At 41.1% G+C, this 20,512-nt stretch overlaps 1 protein-coding gene across 1 annotated transcript in view; it reads left to right on the top strand.

Annotated features, from left to right (window-relative positions):
- Window positions 1-20,512, top strand: part of LOC124715975 (mediator of RNA polymerase II transcription subunit 4) — a 76,324-nt gene that overhangs the window by 2,449 nt on the left and 53,363 nt on the right. The window contains exon 3 of the mRNA XM_047243138.1: window positions 19,317-19,488. Within this exon, the coding sequence (XP_047099094.1) occupies window positions 19,317-19,488 (172 nt within the window). The remainder of the gene's footprint in view (window positions 1-19,316; window positions 19,489-20,512) is intronic.

The raw sequence follows: 20,512 nt of genomic DNA, 5'->3' as shown, positions 1-20,512 counted from the left end.
CACTGTAGCAGAAAAATGCCATTCTGCTGTAACATCAAAATCTTCTTAATGGTAAGACAGATTCATAAAGTTCTTTCGTGCTTTGTATTTGAAAACTGACATTTTAAGCAATTGATGAAATTTGTCTGGAAAGAATAAACACACACTGTATCATGCCGAAGGCAGTCAGATATTTCCACATATGATACATGTTGTATTTCATTAGTGCCTGAGTCTCTGTAGTAAGCTGCAAATGGGTGAAATGTAGCCTGTGAATTATTCCAGTGGAATCCTTGTACCTCATCCTGAATGGTGAAGTAGTAATTTTCTGCAAAGTCACAAAGAACAAGAGACTTAAGACCTTCTTTAGTGATTTTACAGAAATGTGACTGCTGCTGGGAGATAAATGAGTGTTGTTGTAACCTCAGTGCACACACCTCAATGAAATCATCTGTTGACTTCGTTATAGCCCTCTAGAACTACTCTGCCTGTAGCTAACCAACACTAACATGCAATTTCGTCAATGCAGTTCTTACCATACAGATAATCAGTTAGTCTTGTCACACCTAGACAATAGGGACATGAACCTAAGAAACATGCTGGTAGTGCAGAATTACATGTAACAAATGCTACACAGTGCTTGTACGATGGTAATGTGTATTCTTCACTCTGTGTTAGTGCTTTAAGTTTACAACCTTCAATCATTAACTTGAAATTCTGGTGCAGGACACACACACAAACACTGGCATTGGCAAGAACGCTGTGCTTTGGCCACAACTCACAAAATTTGGAGAACCCAATATCTATATATAGGTATTTATCTTTGAAATATGCACACAGTTCCTTAAGGTTGTGCAACACTAGCTGCTTTTGTTTATGTATTGTAATTACAATTTTCTTTCACAGACGCGAAGTCTTCTCATGAACAGTTTTCTCACATAATGTCTTACCTGGCTTTGGATTTGGTGTCACTAATATACCATGTTCTGCTACTGTTTTGCTCTCTGTACCATGTAATCTGAAGCAGAAAATTCTTTCATAGTTTTCCTTATACTCCAACTCTTTGGAAGTGCAGTTACAATTTGTGTTTTGTCACACATACGGTCTGAATTGTGAAACTTATCTTTCAGCTATGTGATAATTTCACTTTCTCTATTTACACTCTCTTCTTTTTCCAGTTTTGCTTTCGATACTTTTTCTCACTCAGAAGGCTTGTTTTCTTCACAGGAGATTCACCTAAATACTGAAGCCAGATCTGATGCTACTTCATCTTCACTTAAATCTTCTCCGGAAGTACCTGGAACAACTGAGGCAACACCTGCAGTGATTGTTGGGTTTTGCTGTATTGTTTTTTCTACATTTACTGCAAATTTTTCCACCGTACAATACATTAGGATATATGTATATCATCCACTCCTGAACATTCCTTAAATTCTTCTGCACTCTTGCATGGCCTTCTTTCCTAAACGGATTGCAGCAATACAATTTTGACTTGAAATCCATTTTTTACTAAATATTACTTTATGAGACATTTACACTGCACTTTGTTAAACAAGCCACAGCCATAAAACATATGAAACAAAATTTGCATAATATATAGAGATCAGTGGACTAATGATGACTGGTTGAAATAACAGTCTACCTGATTGCCTGTTCACTAAAACAGGCTGATAATGTTGATTGACTGAAATAAAAATCTCTCTGATTGGCTGTTCTTAGGGAGAAATATGAAAGAACTTGTCTGAATAAAAGTAACTGCTATTGGCTGGTGTTATAGAAAAAACTGGATACATAGCTGCTTACTGCATGTTGATGGTGTACTTAAGTTGACAAAATAATTTCTTGTGCCTGATGCCTTTGGTGTGCTGTCCTGATATTTACCATATTTATAGTAACATACTGGAGCAATTATTATTATTATTTTTTTTTTCAAAAAAATTGAAGATGAGGTGTTTGAGATATTCAAGGTCAATGACCTTTAGCATGAAAATTCTTAGAAACCTGCCATGTGGCATATCAATGTAAAGATCTATTCGTTAGCTTTCCAGTGGTACCATTTTAATTGCTGTAACTGAATTAGAACCAGAATTACATCAGTTATGTTGTGAGATACACATGTAAATTTAGCACAAATTCCAAACTTTCCAGACCTGTAACTTTCTTCACAGTTGTAATACACATTTGCAAATTGGCATTTTTCCATATCTTATCTGGGTCATTGAATGCACCAAATTTGAAAAAAAAAATTGAGAGGGTCAGGTTGAGAGGTGCGTTGAACTGACATGGAATGATCCATTTACAGTGATTGCATTACTGCACTGAATTTATACTGAAGTCAGGTAGTATGTAATAAATTACCAGAGAAGGAAAGTTGCTACTCACCATATAGTGGAGATGCTGAGTCGCAATAGGCACAATAAAAAAGATTCACACACACGCGCACACACACACACACATTCACATAAACGCAACTTGCACACACATCTGCAGTCTCAGAGAGCTGAGACCACACTGTGAACAGCAGCACCAGTGCATGATGGGAGTGGCGACTGGGTGGGGGTAAGGAGGAGGTGGGGAGGGGGAGGGATAATATGGTGGGAGTGACGGACAGTCAAGTGTTGTAGTTGAGACGGGGGCAGGCGAGAAGGTGCGGAGGGTGGAGGGGGCAAGTAGCAGAAAGGAGAGAAAATAAAAGACTGGGTGTGGCGGTGGAGTGACGGCTGTGTAGGGCTGGAATGGGAACAGGGAGAGGGATGGATGGGTGAGGACAGTGACTAATGAAGGTTGACGCCAGGAGGGTTACGGGAATGTAGGATGTATTGCAGGGAAAGTTCCCACCTGCGCAATTCAGAAAAGCTAGTGTTGGTGGGAAGGATCCATATGGTACAGGCTGTGAAGCAGTCATTAAGATGAGGGATACCATGTTTGGCAGCATGTAAAGCAACACAGTGGTCCACTTGTTTCTTGGCCACAGTTTGTCGGTGGCTGTTCATGCTTGTTGGTTGTCATGCCTACATAGAATGCAGCACAGAGGTTGCAGCTTAGCTTTTAAATCACATGACTGGTTTCACAGGTAGCCCTGCCTTTGTTGGCATAGGTAATGTCAGTGACCAGACTGGAATAGGTGGTGGTAGGAGGATGTATGGGGCAGATCTTGCATCTAGGTCTATTATAGGGGTATGAGCCACGAGGTAAGGGATTGGGAAAGGGGTTGTGTAAGGATGGATGAGTATATTGTGTAGGTTCGGTGGACGGCAGAATACATCTACATCTACAGCCATACTCCGCAAGCCACCTGACGGTGTGTGGCGGAGGGTACCTTGAGTACCTCTATTGGTTCTCTCTTCTATTCCAGTCTCGTATTGTTCGTGGAAAGAAGGATTGCCGGTATGCTTCTGTGTGGGCTCTAATCTCTCTGATTTTATCCTCATGGTCTCTTCGCGAGATATACATAGGAGGGAGCAATATACTTCTTGACTCTTCGGTGAAGGTATGTTCTCGAAACTTTAACAAAAGCCCGTACCAAGCTACTGAGCGTCTCTCCTGCAGAGTCTTCCACTGGAGTTTATCTATCATCTCCGTAACGCTTTCGCGATTACTAAATGATCCTGTAGCGAAGCGCGCTGCTTTCCGTTGGATCTTCTCTATCTCTTCTATCAACCCCATCTGGTACGGATCCCACACTGCTAAGCAGTATTCAAGCTGTGGGCGAACAAGCGCACTGTAACCTACTTCCTTTGTTTTCGGATTGCATTTCCTTAGGATTCTTCCAATGAATCTCAGTCTGGCATCTGCTTTACCGACGATCAACTTTATATGATCATTCCATTTTAAATCACTCCTAATGCGTACTCCCAGATAATTTATGGTATTAACTGCTTCCAGTTGCTGACCTGCTATTTTGTAGCTAAATGATAAGGGATCTATCTTTCTATGTATTCGCAGCACATTACACTTGTCTACATTGAGATTCAATTGCCATTCCCTGCACCATGTGTCAATTCGCTGCAGATCCTCCTGCATTTCAGTACAACTTTCCATTGTTACAACCTCTCGATACACCACAGCATTATCTCCAAAAAGCCTCAGTGAACTTCCGATGTCATCCACAAGGTCATTTATGTATATTGTGAATAGCAACGGTCCTATGACACTCCCCTGCGGCACACCTGAAATCACTCTTACTTCGGAAGACTTCTCTCCATTGAGAATGACATGCTGCGTTCTGTTACCTAGGAACTCTTCAATCCAATCACACAATTGGTCTGATAGTCCATATGCTCTTACTTTGTTCATTAAACGACTGTGGGGAACTGTATCGAACACCTTACGCAAGTCAAGAAACACAGCATCTACCTGTGAACCAGTGTCTATAGCCCTCTTGAGTCTCGTGGACGAATAGTGTGAGCTGGGTTTCACACGACCGTCTTTTTCGAAACCCATGCTGATTCATACAGAGTAGATTTCTAGTCTCCAGAAAAGTCATTATAGTCGAACATAATACGTGTTCCAAAATTCTACAACTGATCGACGTTAGAGATATAGATCTATAGTTTTGCACATCTGTTCTACGTCCCTTCTTGAAAATGGGGATGACCTGTGCCCTTTTCCAATCCTTGGGAATGCTACGCTCTTCTAGAGACCTACGGTACACCGCTGCAAGAAGGGGGGGCAAGTTCCTTCACGTACTCTGTGTAAAATCGACCTGGTATCCCATCAGGTCCAGCGGCCTTTCCTCTTTTGAGCGATTTTAATTGTATCTATCCCTCTGTCGTCTTTTTCGATATCTACCATTTTGTCATCTGTGCAACAATCAGGTAGAGAAGGAACTACAGTGCAGTCTTCCTCTGTGAAACAGCTTTGGAAAAAGACATTTAGTATTTTGGCCTTTAGTCTGTCATCCTCTGTTTCAGTACCATTTTGGTCACAGAGTGTCTGGACATTTTGTTTTTATCCACCTACCACTTTGACATAAGACCAAAATTTCTTAGGATTTTCTGGCAAGTCAGTACATAGAACTTTACTTTCGAATTCATTGAACGCCTCTCGCATAGCCCTCCTCACACTACATTTCGCTTCGCGTAATTTTTGTTTCTCTGCAAGGCTTTAGCTATGTTTATGTTTGCTGTGAAGTTCCCTTTGCTTCCGCAGCAGTTTTCTAACTCAGTTGTTGTACCACAGTGGCTCTTTTCCATCTCTTACGATCTTGCTTGGTACATACTCATCTAACGCATGTTGGGCGATGGTTTTGAACTTTGTCCACTGATCCTCAACACTATTTGTACTTGAGACAAAACTTTTGTGTTGAGCCATCAGGTACTGAGTAATCTGCTTTTTGTCACTTTTGCTAAACAGAAAAATCTTCCTACCTTTTTTAATATTTCTATTTACGGCCGAAATCATCGATGCAGTAACCGCTTTATGATCGCTGATACCCTGTTCTGCGCTAACTGTTTCAAATAGTTTGGGTCTGTTTGTCACCAGAAGGTCTAATATGTTATCGCCACGAGTCGGTTCTCTGTTTAACTGCTCAAGGTAGTTTTCAGATAAAGCACTTAAAAAATTTCACTGGATTCTTTGTCCCTGCCACCCGTTATGAACGTTTGAGTCTCCCAGTCTATATCCAGCAAATTAAAATCTCCACCCAGAACTATAACATGGTGGGGAAATCTACTTGAAACATTTTCCAAATTATCCTTCAGGTGCTCAGCCACAACAGCTGCTGAGCCAGGGGGCCTATAGAGACATCCAATTACCATGTCTGAGCCTGCTTTAACTGTGACCTTCACCCAAATTATTTCACATTTCGGATCTCCGTCAATTTCCTTCGATACTATTGCACTTCTTATCGCTATAAACACGCCTCCCCCTTCACTGTCCAGCCTGTCTCTGCGGTATACATTCCTATTTGAGTTTAGGATTTCATCACTGTTTGCTTCTGGTTTCAGCCAACTTTCTGTCCCTAGTACTATATGGGCGTTGTGACCGTTTATTAATGAGATCAGTTCTGGGACCTTTCTATAGACGCTCCTGCAGTTTACTATTAGCACATTAATATTGTTATTCCCTGTTGCATTTTGCCTACTCCTACCTTGCCGCATCTCAGGAGACGTCTTGTTGGGCCTAGGGAGGGAATTCTCTAACCTAAAAAACCCACATGTGCACTCCACACGTACTCTGCTACCCTTGTAGCCGCTTCCGGCGTTTAGTGCACGGCTGACCTATTCAGGGGGACCCTACATTTCTCCACCCGATAGCGGAGGTCGAGAAATTTGCACCCCAGATTTCCGCAGAGTCGTCTGAGCGTCTGGTTTAAGCATTCTACTCAGCTCCAAACCAGAGGACTGTGATCGGTTCTGGGAACGATACTACAAATAGTTAGCTCAGATTCCACCCCGCGAGCGAGGCTTTCTGCCTTCACCAATTCCGCCAACCGCCTGTACAAACTGAGGATGATCTCTGAACCCAGATGGCAGGAGTCATTGGTGCCGACATGAGCAACAATTTGCAGTCGGGTGCACCCAGTGCTCTCTGTCGCCACCGGCAGGGCCTCCTCCACATCTCGGATGAGACCCCCCAGCAAGCAGACAGAGTGAACACTGGCCTTCTTCCCTGACCTTTCCGCTATTTCCCTAAGGGGCTCCATCACCTGCCTAACGTTGGAGCTCCCAATAACTAATAAACCCCTCCCCCCGTGTGCCTGCTCGGACCTTGCTGAAGGAGCGGCCACATGTCCACTCACAGGCAGAGCGGGCGACGCCACACGGCCAGCCTCCACATTGACCCTCCGCCTCATGCGCTGCGAACGCCGCTGAACCCGCCACTCCCCTTGGGGAGAGGGTGGCGCAACCGCACCCGGTACCCGCGAAGATGTCTCGACAGCAGGGACAGTGGGTGAAGCATGTAGCACCTGGGGTGTACCATGCGACACACCAGACTCCTCACTGCCGCTACACTCTGAGGCAGCAGCCTGAAGACGGCTGACCGCACCCATCAACACGCTCAGCTGTTCGCGAACAGTGGCCAGCCCCTCCTGCGTCCGTACACAGCAGTCACACATCCTATCCATCCTAAGAAATCAATTTACTGTAGAGAGTTAATCAACTTTTAACTAGACTGCTAATTCACTAAAGGCAGCTGATTGTTGACTAAACTGTGGTTGCTAGACACTTCTTGTAGAAAACAATGAAAATAGCACTACCTGTCTCTGGACTGTATTGAAAACAAACACTAGCACTACTGGCACTATGGTTGACTAAAGGGACTCTCTCTGACTGTATTCAAAACAAACACAAAATCTATGGAACACTATTACTAGCACTCGACAATTAAAGCTTCCTAAAAGCAAAAACACACGGAAGAATAAGTGACAAGTAAGAAAAATACAGTTAATACTTAAATTAACTTAGCTCGCTGCACAGCAGACGGCAGTTACGACGACACCTATCATGGTAGGAGGGGTGGGAAGGATAGTGAGGAGGACATTTCTCATTTCGGGGAATGACGACAGGTAATCAAAACCCTGGCAGAGAATGTAATTCAGTTGCTCCAGTCCCAGATGGTACTGAGTTATGAGGGGAATGCTCCTCTGTGGCCAGACTGTGGGACTTTGGGAGGTGGTGGGAGACTGGAAAGATAAGGCACGGGAGACTTGTGTTTGTACAAAGATGGGAGGATAATTATGGTCATTGAAGGCTTCAGTGAGACCCTCAGTATATTTTGTGAGGGACTGCTCGTCACTGGAAATGCGACGACCAAGTGTAGCTAGGCTGTACGGAAGGGACTTCTTGGTATGAAATGGGTGGCAGCTGTCAAAGTGGAGGTATTGCTGGTGGTTAGTAGGTTTGATATGGACGGAGGTACTGATGAAGCCATCTCTGGGGTGAAGGTCAACATCTAGGAAGGTGGCTTGTCGGACCATATGAAGCAAATGGGGGAGAAGTTGTTGAGGTTCTGGAGAAATGTGAATAAAGTGCCCTCACCTTCAATCCAGATAGCAAAGATGTCATCAATGAATCTGAACTAGGTGAGGGGTTTAGGATTCTGGGTTTTTAGGAAGGATTCCTCTAGATGGCCCATGAATAGGTTAGCATAGGATGGTGCCATGTGGGTGCCCATAGCCGTACCGCGGATTTGTTTGTAGGTAATGCCTTCAGAGGAGAAGTAATTGTGGGTGAGGATATAGTTGGTCATGGAGACTAGAAGGAGGTTGTTGGTTTGGAATCCATAGGGCATCTGGAAAGGTAGTGTTCGACAGCAGTAAGGCCATGGGCATTAGGAATGTTAGTGTACAGGGAGATGGCATCAATAGTGACGAGCAGGGCACCATGTGGTAAAGGGACAGGAACTGTGGAGAGTCGGTTGAGGAAATGGTTGTTATCTTTTATATAGTAGGTCGCCACTCCCATCATGCACTGGTGTTGCTGTTCGCAGTGTGGTCTCAGCTCTCTGAGACTGCAGATGTGTGTGCAAGTTGCATTTATGTGAGTGTGTGTGTATGTGTGTCTACTGCTGACAAAGGCCTTAATGGCCGAAAGTTTTAATTATGTGAATCTTTTTATTGTGCCTATCGCGACTCAGCATCTCCGCTATATGGTGAGTAGCAACTTTCCTTCTCTGGTATTGTTACATTCCATCCTGGATTTCCCATTGTTTGATTTGAGTATGTAATACATTGTATGATATAATAACCATTCCAAGACAAACTGGCAACCGTTTGGTCCTTTAGCAGACTAACCTTGTCCTTGTCAAAATTCTCCAAGCTCGCAGGAACCATAAATTCTCCATCTATATCTGTAACACACACTATGCTCCTACGTACCATACAGTGCAACTTATATAGCTCATCGTTCCAGGCCGATGGCTCTTCCATGCACAATTCCCTTGGTGAGTTGGTACCTACACTACCTACACTAACCTAGATCAATTTCCCTGTACCTACTGGTATGATATCGAATGAATTAACCTTTGATATACATGTATGCAGTTTAGCTGGTAACACCTTCATGACAGGCGCAGCTTGTGACATTGTGTCACTATCAGCTCTCTTCCATAGTGGAAACAAAGCTCCACCAAGCTCAATCATACGCATGATGCTTATTTAGAAAATCAAGTCCAAGAATTGTCCAGCACACCTCATCAAAGTGTGGCAACACCTCAGTATGCTCCTTAAATGTTTCAAACCCAGTGGTAGAAGTGAGCAATCTTGTCCCGATTGATTTCACGCCATTGTCATATATGCCGTGTTAACCTGTACTGTAGAGACTGAAGTCTCTTCCTACCCAATAGGTCCAGACTGAAACTGACAAATGTGCATATGTGTTTACCAAGAATTTGTTTCTTATGATTAACTGCAACACTCTAGCAACAATCTGTCTTTGCACAAGTCCTTGGAGTGTGCTCTTTTTTAAATGACCTGTGATGGTCAGATCAGGGCACCCCTGTTTGCTTTTAAAGCGTGCTTCTTTCTATTGCGGCTGTCCTGCTTTCCACATTTGCAGTCACATGCCCTATGCCCAATCTCATCACATTCAAAGCATTGTAGCTGATAGCATTGCTTCTTCATGTGGTCCGCTCATCCAAATCTGTTGCATTTGACCTCAGAGGAGAAGACACCCCGGCACTCCATTTCTCAGTTGCAATATTGATCTCCTCCAGCTGTGTTTCAGTTCTGATACCTGAGGAAAAATCGCTAGGATTTTCCGTCTTCACCTGTTTGACATATTCACTGTACTCCTAGCGAAAGCATCTAAGGCCTATTCTCTGCTTCCCACAAGAAGACTTTGTCCATCTCCGCATTGTGCATCAATTCGTAACTCTGTGGGTATAACTTAAGATTTTTGTCAGAGAACACTTCTACTGACTTATTGTGTTTCTGTGTTAATCCCATGAGCTGTTCCCTAAAATCATATTCTGAATGTACTGGCGAAAAGGAGAAAGTACTTTGAAGATGGTGCGTTTGCAAAGGCGTGTCCACATGATTCCTTTTTCTTCACGTTCAATCGCAGACGCACGAGAAAAAAGAGAATGCATAAAAATTTGTGGAAAGAACGCATTTACCCAAGGACATTCTCTTGTCCTATACTGCCTTATTGCACAGGGAGTCTGCTATGGATCCCCTTTTTTGCTTGGGAGTTTGTGTTATGCACTTTGTGATGAAAAGAGAGCAGAAAAAGAAAACTCAAAGGTGACTGTGGGTAAAAAAGTGTCTAAATAACAGAGGTACAACAAATACTAGGTGACAACAATGTTTTGTTTGCAAATTTCAGATTTGTTGCTTGAGAAACTGCAGCAATAAGCCTGAACAGTAACATTTCAGTAGCTAGTAACTGGTGAATTATGTACTATTTTGATCTTTTGACTATCCATTTCGAAACAAAGCATTTCAGTGATCCCTGAAACTGAGAAATACTTGAGGGAGGTTCTTATCCATTATGTGATGCTTAATTAAGTTTCACCGTGTCATGTGTATTTTATTCTATGAAAAAGTTGTTTACACAACTTTAATAATGAAAGATTATGTGTAGATTAACACCCTTGGCCTCGACAAATTTGGGAATTTCGTTGACGCCAGAATTCCTTAGAATAGAGGTTGTGTTTTCCAATTTTGTATTTTTTGCATTATCAATGTCCTTCTTTTCAGTTTCTAGTTTTTTGAAGTGTTATACATGCCCTAGCCTTTATTTTGTTCAGATGTCAGGTTGCCCAGTTCTTGTACTATTAAGTTGTCATTACATGAATATTCACACACACTTCTTACATACACTTTTCATAAATTTCTGGCTTGTTCTTCTCTCTTTTCCTTCTTCAAAATTTACAATATGTTACTGGAGACTCTTTATCTAACACTTGATGCTGAGGGTATCACTCCTCGAATTATTATTCAAGCAATCTTTAGAAGCGGCATTTCATATGACTTCTCTATGTCTGTAGTCATCTATAAATTTAAGCATGCTTCCTTTGGAGTCAGCAGTCATTATTGCACACAAATTACCTCACTACTTAACGTAAACACACTACAAAATGAAACACACAGGGTCCCCAGCCACCCGTCGTCACCCGAAATAGTGCAAGAGATTCCCACCAAACCCAGGAAGCACTAAGCTTTTACACACAGCCTCCCATTTTGAGAAAATTGCCTATGCACAAATTTGCATACATAGTTGCGCAAAGTTGAACAGAAGAAAGACATCAAGTGATTCACTTGAAAAGAAGCATTTTGAGCTGCTGGTGAGTTGTTCTGAATTTCAAAAACAAGTCTGAAATAGTGGCTGCCATTGAATCCCCTCAACTTCCATTAAGAACAGTCATAAGAAGAGATTAAACAATATCTAATGATGTTTTTTCTAAGTGAAAAGAGACCTGGATGAGTATTGCTGTTTTTCATGCAATTGATGGGTCCACTAATGCAAGAGGCACTGCTCAGTTGCTGTTTTCTGTAAGGATGATTTTTAATTCATTTACTGTCAAAGAATAACCTTTGAAAGTGATTTATTTGGAAGATCATACAAGAGAAGAAGATTTTTTTTTTTTTTACCATGGAGCAACTCATCCTAACTGTGAAAATGCATATCCACAAGTTTGTAAGCATTACCACAGATGAAGCTCCAGCCTTAAGAGGTTCTAAAATGGTTTACACTAGGTTTTATCTCTTACTGTGATAAACTAGATGCAGAATTTAACTGTATACGACTTAATGCAGGTTGATAGCTTGTACAGATCTCCAATAGGAGATGTAAATTTTTTGAAAGATTTGAACTGCTTATGAGGAAAATTTTAAAATCTAAAACAAAAGTCATTATCTGTGGTTGTTCAACACTGAAATGATGAACACGTTACAAAGTTTAAATTTTACAATTACAGATTTGCAGGGAATAGTGCCTGCTTGGATGATATTTTAGTTAATTTTTCTATAGATATATATGATGATGTCAGGCTTGGTAGTGATGCACTAGCAGATCACGACCCACTATTTCTTAACATTCTGCTGTGATCGTTTGTCTAAGTCAGACACATCAGCCAGCATCAAATCTAATGCTACACATATAAGAAGCCAGAAATATGAATAGATTAATTTATTAACAATATTATGGGAAGGAAAGTTACTACTCATCATATAGTGGAGATGCTGAGTCGCAGATAGGCACTACAAAAAGACACTCACAATTATAGCTTTCAGCCATTAAGCCTTCATCAACAGTAGACACACATACGCACATGCACACACTCATGCAAACACAACTCACACACACGATTCTTGTATGTGAATTACATTTTCATGAGTGTTTGTGCGTGTGCGTATGTGTGTCTGTTGTTTACTAAGGCCTTAATGGCCGAAAGCTATAATTGCGAGAGTCTTTTTGTTGTGCCTATCTGCGACTCAGCATCTCCACTATATGGTGAGTAGCAACTTTCCTTCTCATAATATTGGTACATTCCATCCTTAATTTTCTATTTTTTGATTATATTAATTTATTTATTGACATAGTAGCAGATGTTAGTTGGGAGTTCGTATACAACATACAACCTGGGAAGGGTGTCTGAGAAGCAGTTTTTGATAATTTCCCACAGAAACTCACACAATTATGTTACTTCTGCATTAATAAAAATTAGCCCTAAGAATAAATAGAAAAAGAAACAATTAAAATGTTGTACGGTTGAGCTGGCTCACTGTAAGGAAGAGATGCTCAGACTTACACAGAATATATGAAAATTATTGTAAATAAAGTCTTGAGCAGTATGGCTTTTCTTATAGAATTTATTTATGGTGTAAAAAGAACTGTAAAGACAAACTGATCATGGCCAAAGAACTTTAATGTCTATGTTACATTGAAGGTGCTCCCAACAAATGGAAACCAGCATGGAACATCATCAGCTCAGAAAAATCCCAAACTCACACACAATATGCATTGCTGGACCTAGAAGAAGTAGATGCTTACATTCAAACCTCAGTGGACGAATAGAAATACAAAATTAAGCAAAAAGCACTTGTGCTTTAGATCTTCCGGGTGTCGAGCCTCATAAGATGTATGCCTCCCACTGGAATGTTGTCACCTGGATATTATAAAAGCTGTGTCAAGGTTCTCAAACTCAAGAAGTAAGGACTGTTATTGGTTCTCTAACAATGTAATTTAAAAAAATAATACATCATATCTGTCAGCCTCTTTCTGTCACTTTTATGTATGTTTAGAATCTGGAGTTTTCCCTGATGCACTCAAAATTGCTAAAGTGGTACCAATACTTCAAAAGGGACATAATCACCTGTCCCAAAAGTATTTCTATTGTCCCAGTTTTCTCCAAAGTTTTTGAGAATCTAATATACAACCGGCTAAATAACTATTTTGGAAAGCATGATCTCCTTTCCAGCCTGCAGTTTGTGTTCCAACATGGAAATAATACCACTGCTGCTGTCATTGAAGTTGTTAACCAGGTGTTAATTACATTTAAACATAAGGATCTGGTATTAGTTGCATTTTGTTGTCTCAGCAAAGCCTTTGACTGTATACCATTTATGGCATACATGCCAACTTTAACTATAATCAAGTTATATACAAACAACAGGAGGCACATTGAATCAGTTAAAAATAGATGCTCCTTTATGAAGGAAGATTGGACTGGAGTGCCACAGGACTCTGTCCTAGGTCCCTTTCTGTTCATCATTGCAATTAATGATCCAGCTTACCATGTGGGAGCAGTTTCAATTGTGTGTTATGCAGATGACACAACACTGCTCAAAACAGGCTATGACATGGCAGAACTGCAATAGGCAAAACAGGAAAAATTAGAACTTGCAATGAAGTGTGTTTTTTCCGAATGAACTCCTCTATGATCTTAATAAAACATAGGAAGCAATTCTGGGCTTAGCTACAGCTGTGGAACGTAAATCAGGTGATAGGCTTTCAAATTGATTTGAAATTGAACTGAGAGGAACGTACCACCATGTCAGCAAAAGAAAGAAGAAGAAAGAGGAGAAGGAGAAGTAGCAGTAGCAGTAATCAGAGTAATGAGCAAAGTGAAATCTAATGAAAAGTGCTGTCCACTCTTTATCAAGACATTAACTGTTGTTAGTCTATACATCTGCTCAGTGTTGCCTTATTTCATAAGTGAGTTCAACAGTAGAGAGACTATACACCCTCACAATACCAGAGGTAAACTGAACTTTATTATGCCGAGACACGAACTCACAAAGACTGCAAACTCACACAAAATAACATGCCCACAACTTCTTGTAAATTTTCAATATTTGCTTGGACATTGCCCTATACTATTTTCAAAGCTAAAGTGCATGACTGGTTACTCACTCACTCATTGTACAAGATGGCCAAACTATTTGAAATAAACAGGGCTGACATTAGTACTTGAGCATATTTCTAAAATATACGGAATTAAATTTTAAAGGTGTCAACTGTAAAGATTATTCTTAATTTTATATTTGATGCAGACTGTCTTATAAGTAGGACATCCACAACTAAAATAATTTTACACACTGAAAGGAACACTCAAACAAATCAAATTATGCTGAGGCACTGAATTGCATTGGTAAAACTGATTGAGAGCCAGTTTCCCCACATTAGCAGTTTTATTGTAGTCACTCAGATACTATAAAAATACTTATAAAATCTAATGTCCCATGTTATCTAAATATCTCCATGGATATTCCAAAGTGCAGTGAGCAGTACTGACACAACCACCAATTTAAGTCCACCTGAATAAAGCCAGTTGTCAGTGATAATTTACATTCAGAGAGTGCCAATGCCCCTAATATAAAAATGTTATAAAAGTTAGGGTGAGGGAGGTCAACTAGGAGTTATAAGTAGATCTAACTGAAAGAATAATTAAAATAATAATCTTGGACTCGTGTGCTACGTGAAACTGTCTAGAATGTTGAACATCTGAACATTGAGATGACATCGAAGAATACACCAGTGTCTGCTGCTCCCATTTTGACAACACCTATGTATGTGTCATCAGAAATAGTAGGTGTGTTCCTAAAATGAAAGTCTTTGTGAGACTCACCATCATAAATAATATGAAGGAAACAAGACCTAAGGAGAACGCTTATCAGAAGGTACTGGTGTGTGAGGAATGAACATTTATTCTGCATGGTAGTAAGGCTGTCAGAATTGGCTTCCTGGGTTAAAGGACGACGTAGCCTCTGTGACGAAATGTGGAGTCCAGGTAACAGTGGACCACTGAACACTGTAAACCAGTATGGTGCACAGATAACAACAGGAGTGCAAGGCGTGAGTGCAATCTACCACTGTTGGATTCTGAGAAAGTAGTATGCTGATTGGACCTAGGGACTCACTTACTACAGAGTAGATAAAAAAATTTATAAATTTGTGTTGCCATAGATAACGGTAAAAATATAAAAGATACTAATATGCCATTGTGTATAAAGACTTACTAATACACAAAATGTATAAAATACAAACTCTAAGAACCAGGACGCAAACTGATAGTACATAAGAGAAAGATTTGAGGGGGAGTTGGGAGGAACGGGATGGGGTTGATGGTTTGTGAGGGAGCTGGAGAGGGGGTGATGGTTTGTGAGAGAGCGGGGAAGGAGGGGAAGAAAATAACGAGGTGAGGGGAGGGTTATATTGGAAGGAGGGGATTGGTGGAGGAGAAAACAGAAACTGTATAATTTGTTACAAGAAACCATAAGCAGAATTATACAGCAATCCTATAATTAAAGTTACTCAAAAGACTGATATCAATATAATGGAAGGAAACATTCCACGTGGGAAAAATTATATATAAAAACAAAGATGAGGTGACTTACCGAACAAAAGCGCTGGCAGGTCGATAGACACACAAACAAACACAAACACACACACAAAATTCAAGCTTTCGCAACAAACTGTTGCCTCATCAGGAAAGAGGGAAGGAGAGGGGAAGACGGAAGGAAGTGGGTTTTAAGGGAGAGGGTAAGGAGTCATTCCAATCCCGGGAGCGGAAAGACTTACCTTAGGGGGAAAAAAGGACAGGTATACACTCGCACACACACACATATCCATCCACACATACAGACACAAGCAGACATGTCTGCTTGTGTCTGTATGTGTGGATGGATATGTGTGTGTGTGCGAGTGTATACCTGTCCTTTTTTCCCCCTAAGGTAAGTCTTTCCGCTCCCGGGATTGGAATGACTCCTTACCCTCTCCCTTAAAACCCACTTCCTTTCGTCTTCCCCTCTCCTTCCCTCTTTCCTGATGAGGCAACAGTTTGTTGCGAAAGCTTGAATTTTGTGTGTGTGTTTGTGTTTGTTTGTGTGTCTATCGACCTGCCAGCGCTTTTGTTCGGTAAGTCACCTCATCTTTGTTTTTATATATAATTTTTACTCAAAAGACTGGAAGACTTAAAAGATGCACAGATTATAAGAGTTAGTAAGCAGACATCTCCATTATCCAACATATCTTCAACATCCTAGTCGTCTTCTGCCACACCTCGGTAGACGTGACGCCAGCAGCAGTCGACCTTATGTTCGCCCTGAAGAAGGCCCCTGCAATGGGCTGAAACTGGTCGGCGCTAAATAAATAAAAAGTCCGATTAAGACTGTTTCCTTAATACTGAGTTAATTTATAGCAATCGCTGTTTCTCCACAACCATGTTGTCCAAACATCCTAGTCATCTATTGAATTTTGATTATTTAGGGTCTTTTGACTAACTTTAATTATGGGTTCACTGTGTAATACCGCTTATGGTTTCTTATAATCCGCTATATTTTGTCTTCTCATCCACTCATCCCCTCTTTCCAGCCCCACCCTCCCTGTCCTCGTCATTGCTTTACCCCTCCTTTCTTTCCTTTCCAGTTGCCTTTCTCCTTCCTACCACCTTCCACCATCTCACCCCCCACCCCCTATATTTGTAGGCAGAACTCATTTACTGGTGGTCAGGGAGGTTGTTAAAAAATCATTCGAAATCAGCAGAAGGAATCACCAGAAGTTCCAGAGTGCTACTAGCAGTCCAGCTAGCACAATGTCTGTACATAGGGAGTTATAATACAGATGGGGTGTAGTGGCCAAGCAGCTCCTTATAAACCACACATCTGAGTGACACAAGACTTGAGGTGGTGTGTAGAGCGATGCCATTGGACAATGAGTGACTGGAAGCAAGAGTGATGAGTCAGGATATACCCTGTGGCAATCAAAAGGAAGTGTTTGGGTTTGACAAATGTCTGGAGAAAGTTGACTGCCATCGTGTGTTTTACCAACATTTAAGTATGGAGCAGCTTGTGTTATGGTATTGGGGGGAGGGGGGTCATATTTAGTTTGTGATCCTCTTATTGCATTTAAGAAATGGTAAATGTTGAATGATATGAATACATTGTACAGGATTGTGTGTAGTGTGCTGTAGAGGAACAGTTTGGCGATGATGACTGTTTGTATCAGTATGACTGTGCATTCTGTCATAAAGCAGCATTTGGAAAGGAATAGTTTGTAGACACTAACATCTCTGAAATGGAGTGGCCTGCCCAGAGCCCGACCTGAACCGAATGGAACACCTTTGAGATTAATTAGAACGTCGACTTCACTTCAGATCCCATTGTCCAACATCTCTGCCTTCCTTGGTTTCAGCTCTTGAGGAAGACTGGACTGCCATTCCTCCACCTCATTGAAAATGTCTCCAGTAGAGTTCAAGCCATCATGAAGGCTGAAAATATCTCATATTAATGTCCATGAACTAGTGTCCGGATACTTTTTATCAGATAGTCCATGAAAAATATTTTATGTTCATGTGTTATGATCTTTTTCATAGGAATCAACATTGATTCCACAAACAATGATGTGGAATTCTGCTCACTTTATTGGTTGATGAGATCCATAGGGCCAGATAACTGTGGCCAGGTTGATGCCTAGTCCTTGACTTCTGAAAGGCCAGTGCAGGAATCTGATGAAATTGTTAGCAGATGGTGCTGATGCATAATGTATGTATTGCGCATAAATAGGCAGACACACTCATTAGTGTTTGATTGCATGATTGGTTATTAACCAGTGAAAACAACTACTACCATAAAATGCTGGGAGTAATGTCTCGAGACCAACAGAGAAATGATACACAAAAATAGTTGAAAGCAGATACCAACTTCAGATTCAAGAGAAGAAGCCTAGAAAGTATAATTCAGCTAAGAAAGAAGTGATTCACAAAACACTCATTCGACCAAGTCTTGAGCACTTCTTATTCTGGGACCCTTACAAAATAATATTAATAGAGGATATAGAGAAAATATGTAGAAGAGTGGTGCATTTTGCCATTTTTGCTTTTGTTGAGTATGTTGAAAAGCGTCACACAAATGCTCATCAAACTCAGTGGCGAAAACTACCAAAAAGCCACATCACTCAAAACTACTGCTAAAATTTCGGACATAGGCATTCCAAGAAGTCAGGTACCATATTACTTCTCCCTCATAGACAACTCACAAAATGATCATGGTGGAAAATCAGTGTAATTAGAGCTCATACATAACCAAACAATGAAAAATCCAGGATGGAATGATGACAATATTATGAAAAGGGTAGATTCTGCGCACCATGTGGAGATGTTAAATCACAGGCATGCGTAACAAAAAGACTGCTAAATGTGTGAGCTTCCTTCTAAAGTAGACATCACAAACACATTCATGCAAGCCCAACTCACACACAACCATTGTGCCTGACAGCTGAGGTTGGAGGAGATGATGAGTCACTGACAGGCACGACAGAAAGACTGCTAAACACGTGAGCTTTTGGCCAATAGGTCTTCTTTTGAAGTAGACAAAACACACACACACACACACACACACACATTCATGCAGGCACACTCGCACACACATGGCCGTTGTCTCTGAACTCAGTATCCAAAGACAGGAGTCGTGTGTGTGTGTGTGTGTGTGTGTGTGTGTGTGTGTGTGTGTGTGTGTGTGTGTGTGTGTTACCTACTTTAGAAGAAGTCCATTTCTCCAAAAGCTCACCTGTTTAGCAGTCTTTTCGTTGTGAAAGTCTGTGACTCAACATCTCCTGTAAATCATGACTAAAAATCTGTATTTTTCACAATATTGTCAGATTTCATACACAGGCATACTGACAGTCACCCTTCCCATGTAATGTTTTCAGTCTGATAACTGTGATATAGTGTCTTAACTCGGATCCAGTTAAGTGCTTCTTTTTTTTTTTTGCACCAAATGTGCCTACCATTACGCACTGTTAGGCGCCTTTTGAAGTATAGATGTATTTAGGTTTTACAGGAGTTGAGAATGTTTCATCTCTTCACTTTTTATGTAGCTTACTGATATACAGTCTTTTAGAAGTAAGTATAATACCTTTCATTTGAAATTGTGTTATTTTTTTATCTAACAGGCCACTGCTATATTTCAAGCAAAACAAAAACTGCAGTCAATTGCAAGAGCCAACAAAAGGCCTGTTCCATCAGAGGACTTAATAAAGTTTGCTCACCGAATTAGTGCTTCAAATGCTGTTTGCGCTCCATTGACGTGGCAGCAAGGTGATCCCCGAAGACCATATCCCACAGGTGAGTTTTCCAGCACTGGTGTCTACATTGCATCACTACTGGAGTTACTATTCTCGAACATACATTCTCTTAGTACATCTAATATCTTAGTTGAATTGTTAAAGGATGTCAATCCATTATTTGAGGAGTTTGAGTGTGCTATTGCTTCAGATATTACATTTGTAGCTGTACAAACTGACATTAAAGGAGTATGAGTCTTGTCAGTTAGCGGACATGCTAAAGGATGCTGGAAAATAATATTCCTTTTATTGCGGTACCAATCAGTGACTCATACTCTTTCAAAAGTATAGAGAGGCATCATTTGTGACTCATTCCATTATGAAAATAAAGTTTAGATAGCAGCAGTGTTTCCCCGAGACTTTCTAACCTGAAAAACTGCCAAGTCCTCTCCCCATAGCTCCCAATGCTGGTATAGTTGCCTCCTATGTGTAATGGACTCCTATTAAGCGGAATGTGAAACCCCACTGCCTTACATCTCAAGTCTTAGAAATCTGCAGTCTACAGGGCTTCAAAACTGCCTGAGCCTCTCATTTCAAACCCTCCATGTGTCTCTGTACCAAAGAGTACTGAGTAAAAGTTGGGAATTAGTACAGGCACTGATAACTGTGCAGTTGAGCGCTCCACAATCCGAAACATCATCATCATCATCACAATCCAAAACGACTGGCATCATGAACACTGACATGAGCTACCACTGGACCCAGTGCTCTTCATGGCATCCAGAAGCACCCATTCCACATCTGGGATGACATCCCACTGTTACGCACACAGGGTACACCATGGACTCAAGTCCCCTCCAGGGCAGCCACATCCCTGCTGAACTCCATTATATACCTAACATTGAAGTTTCCAGCTGCCAGTAATCCCACCTTCTGTGAATGCCCACAACTTGGAGGTCAAAAGGCTTCTTCTGAAACAGGCAAGCACCTGCATCTGGTTCAGGATCTTTACCAGCTAATGCCTGAAACATGTTTCTCAGATGAACTGGGGAGGCTTTTCGATCGTGCCTTCCCCTCAGAAAGTC

This window comes from Schistocerca piceifrons, chromosome 1 (assembly GCF_021461385.2).
Source record: "Schistocerca piceifrons isolate TAMUIC-IGC-003096 chromosome 1, iqSchPice1.1, whole genome shotgun sequence".
Lineage (NCBI taxonomy): Eukaryota > Metazoa > Arthropoda > Insecta > Orthoptera > Acrididae > Schistocerca > Schistocerca piceifrons.
The sequence above is the reverse complement of the archived record's forward strand: the minus strand, read 5'-3'. Positions and strand labels throughout refer to the sequence as shown.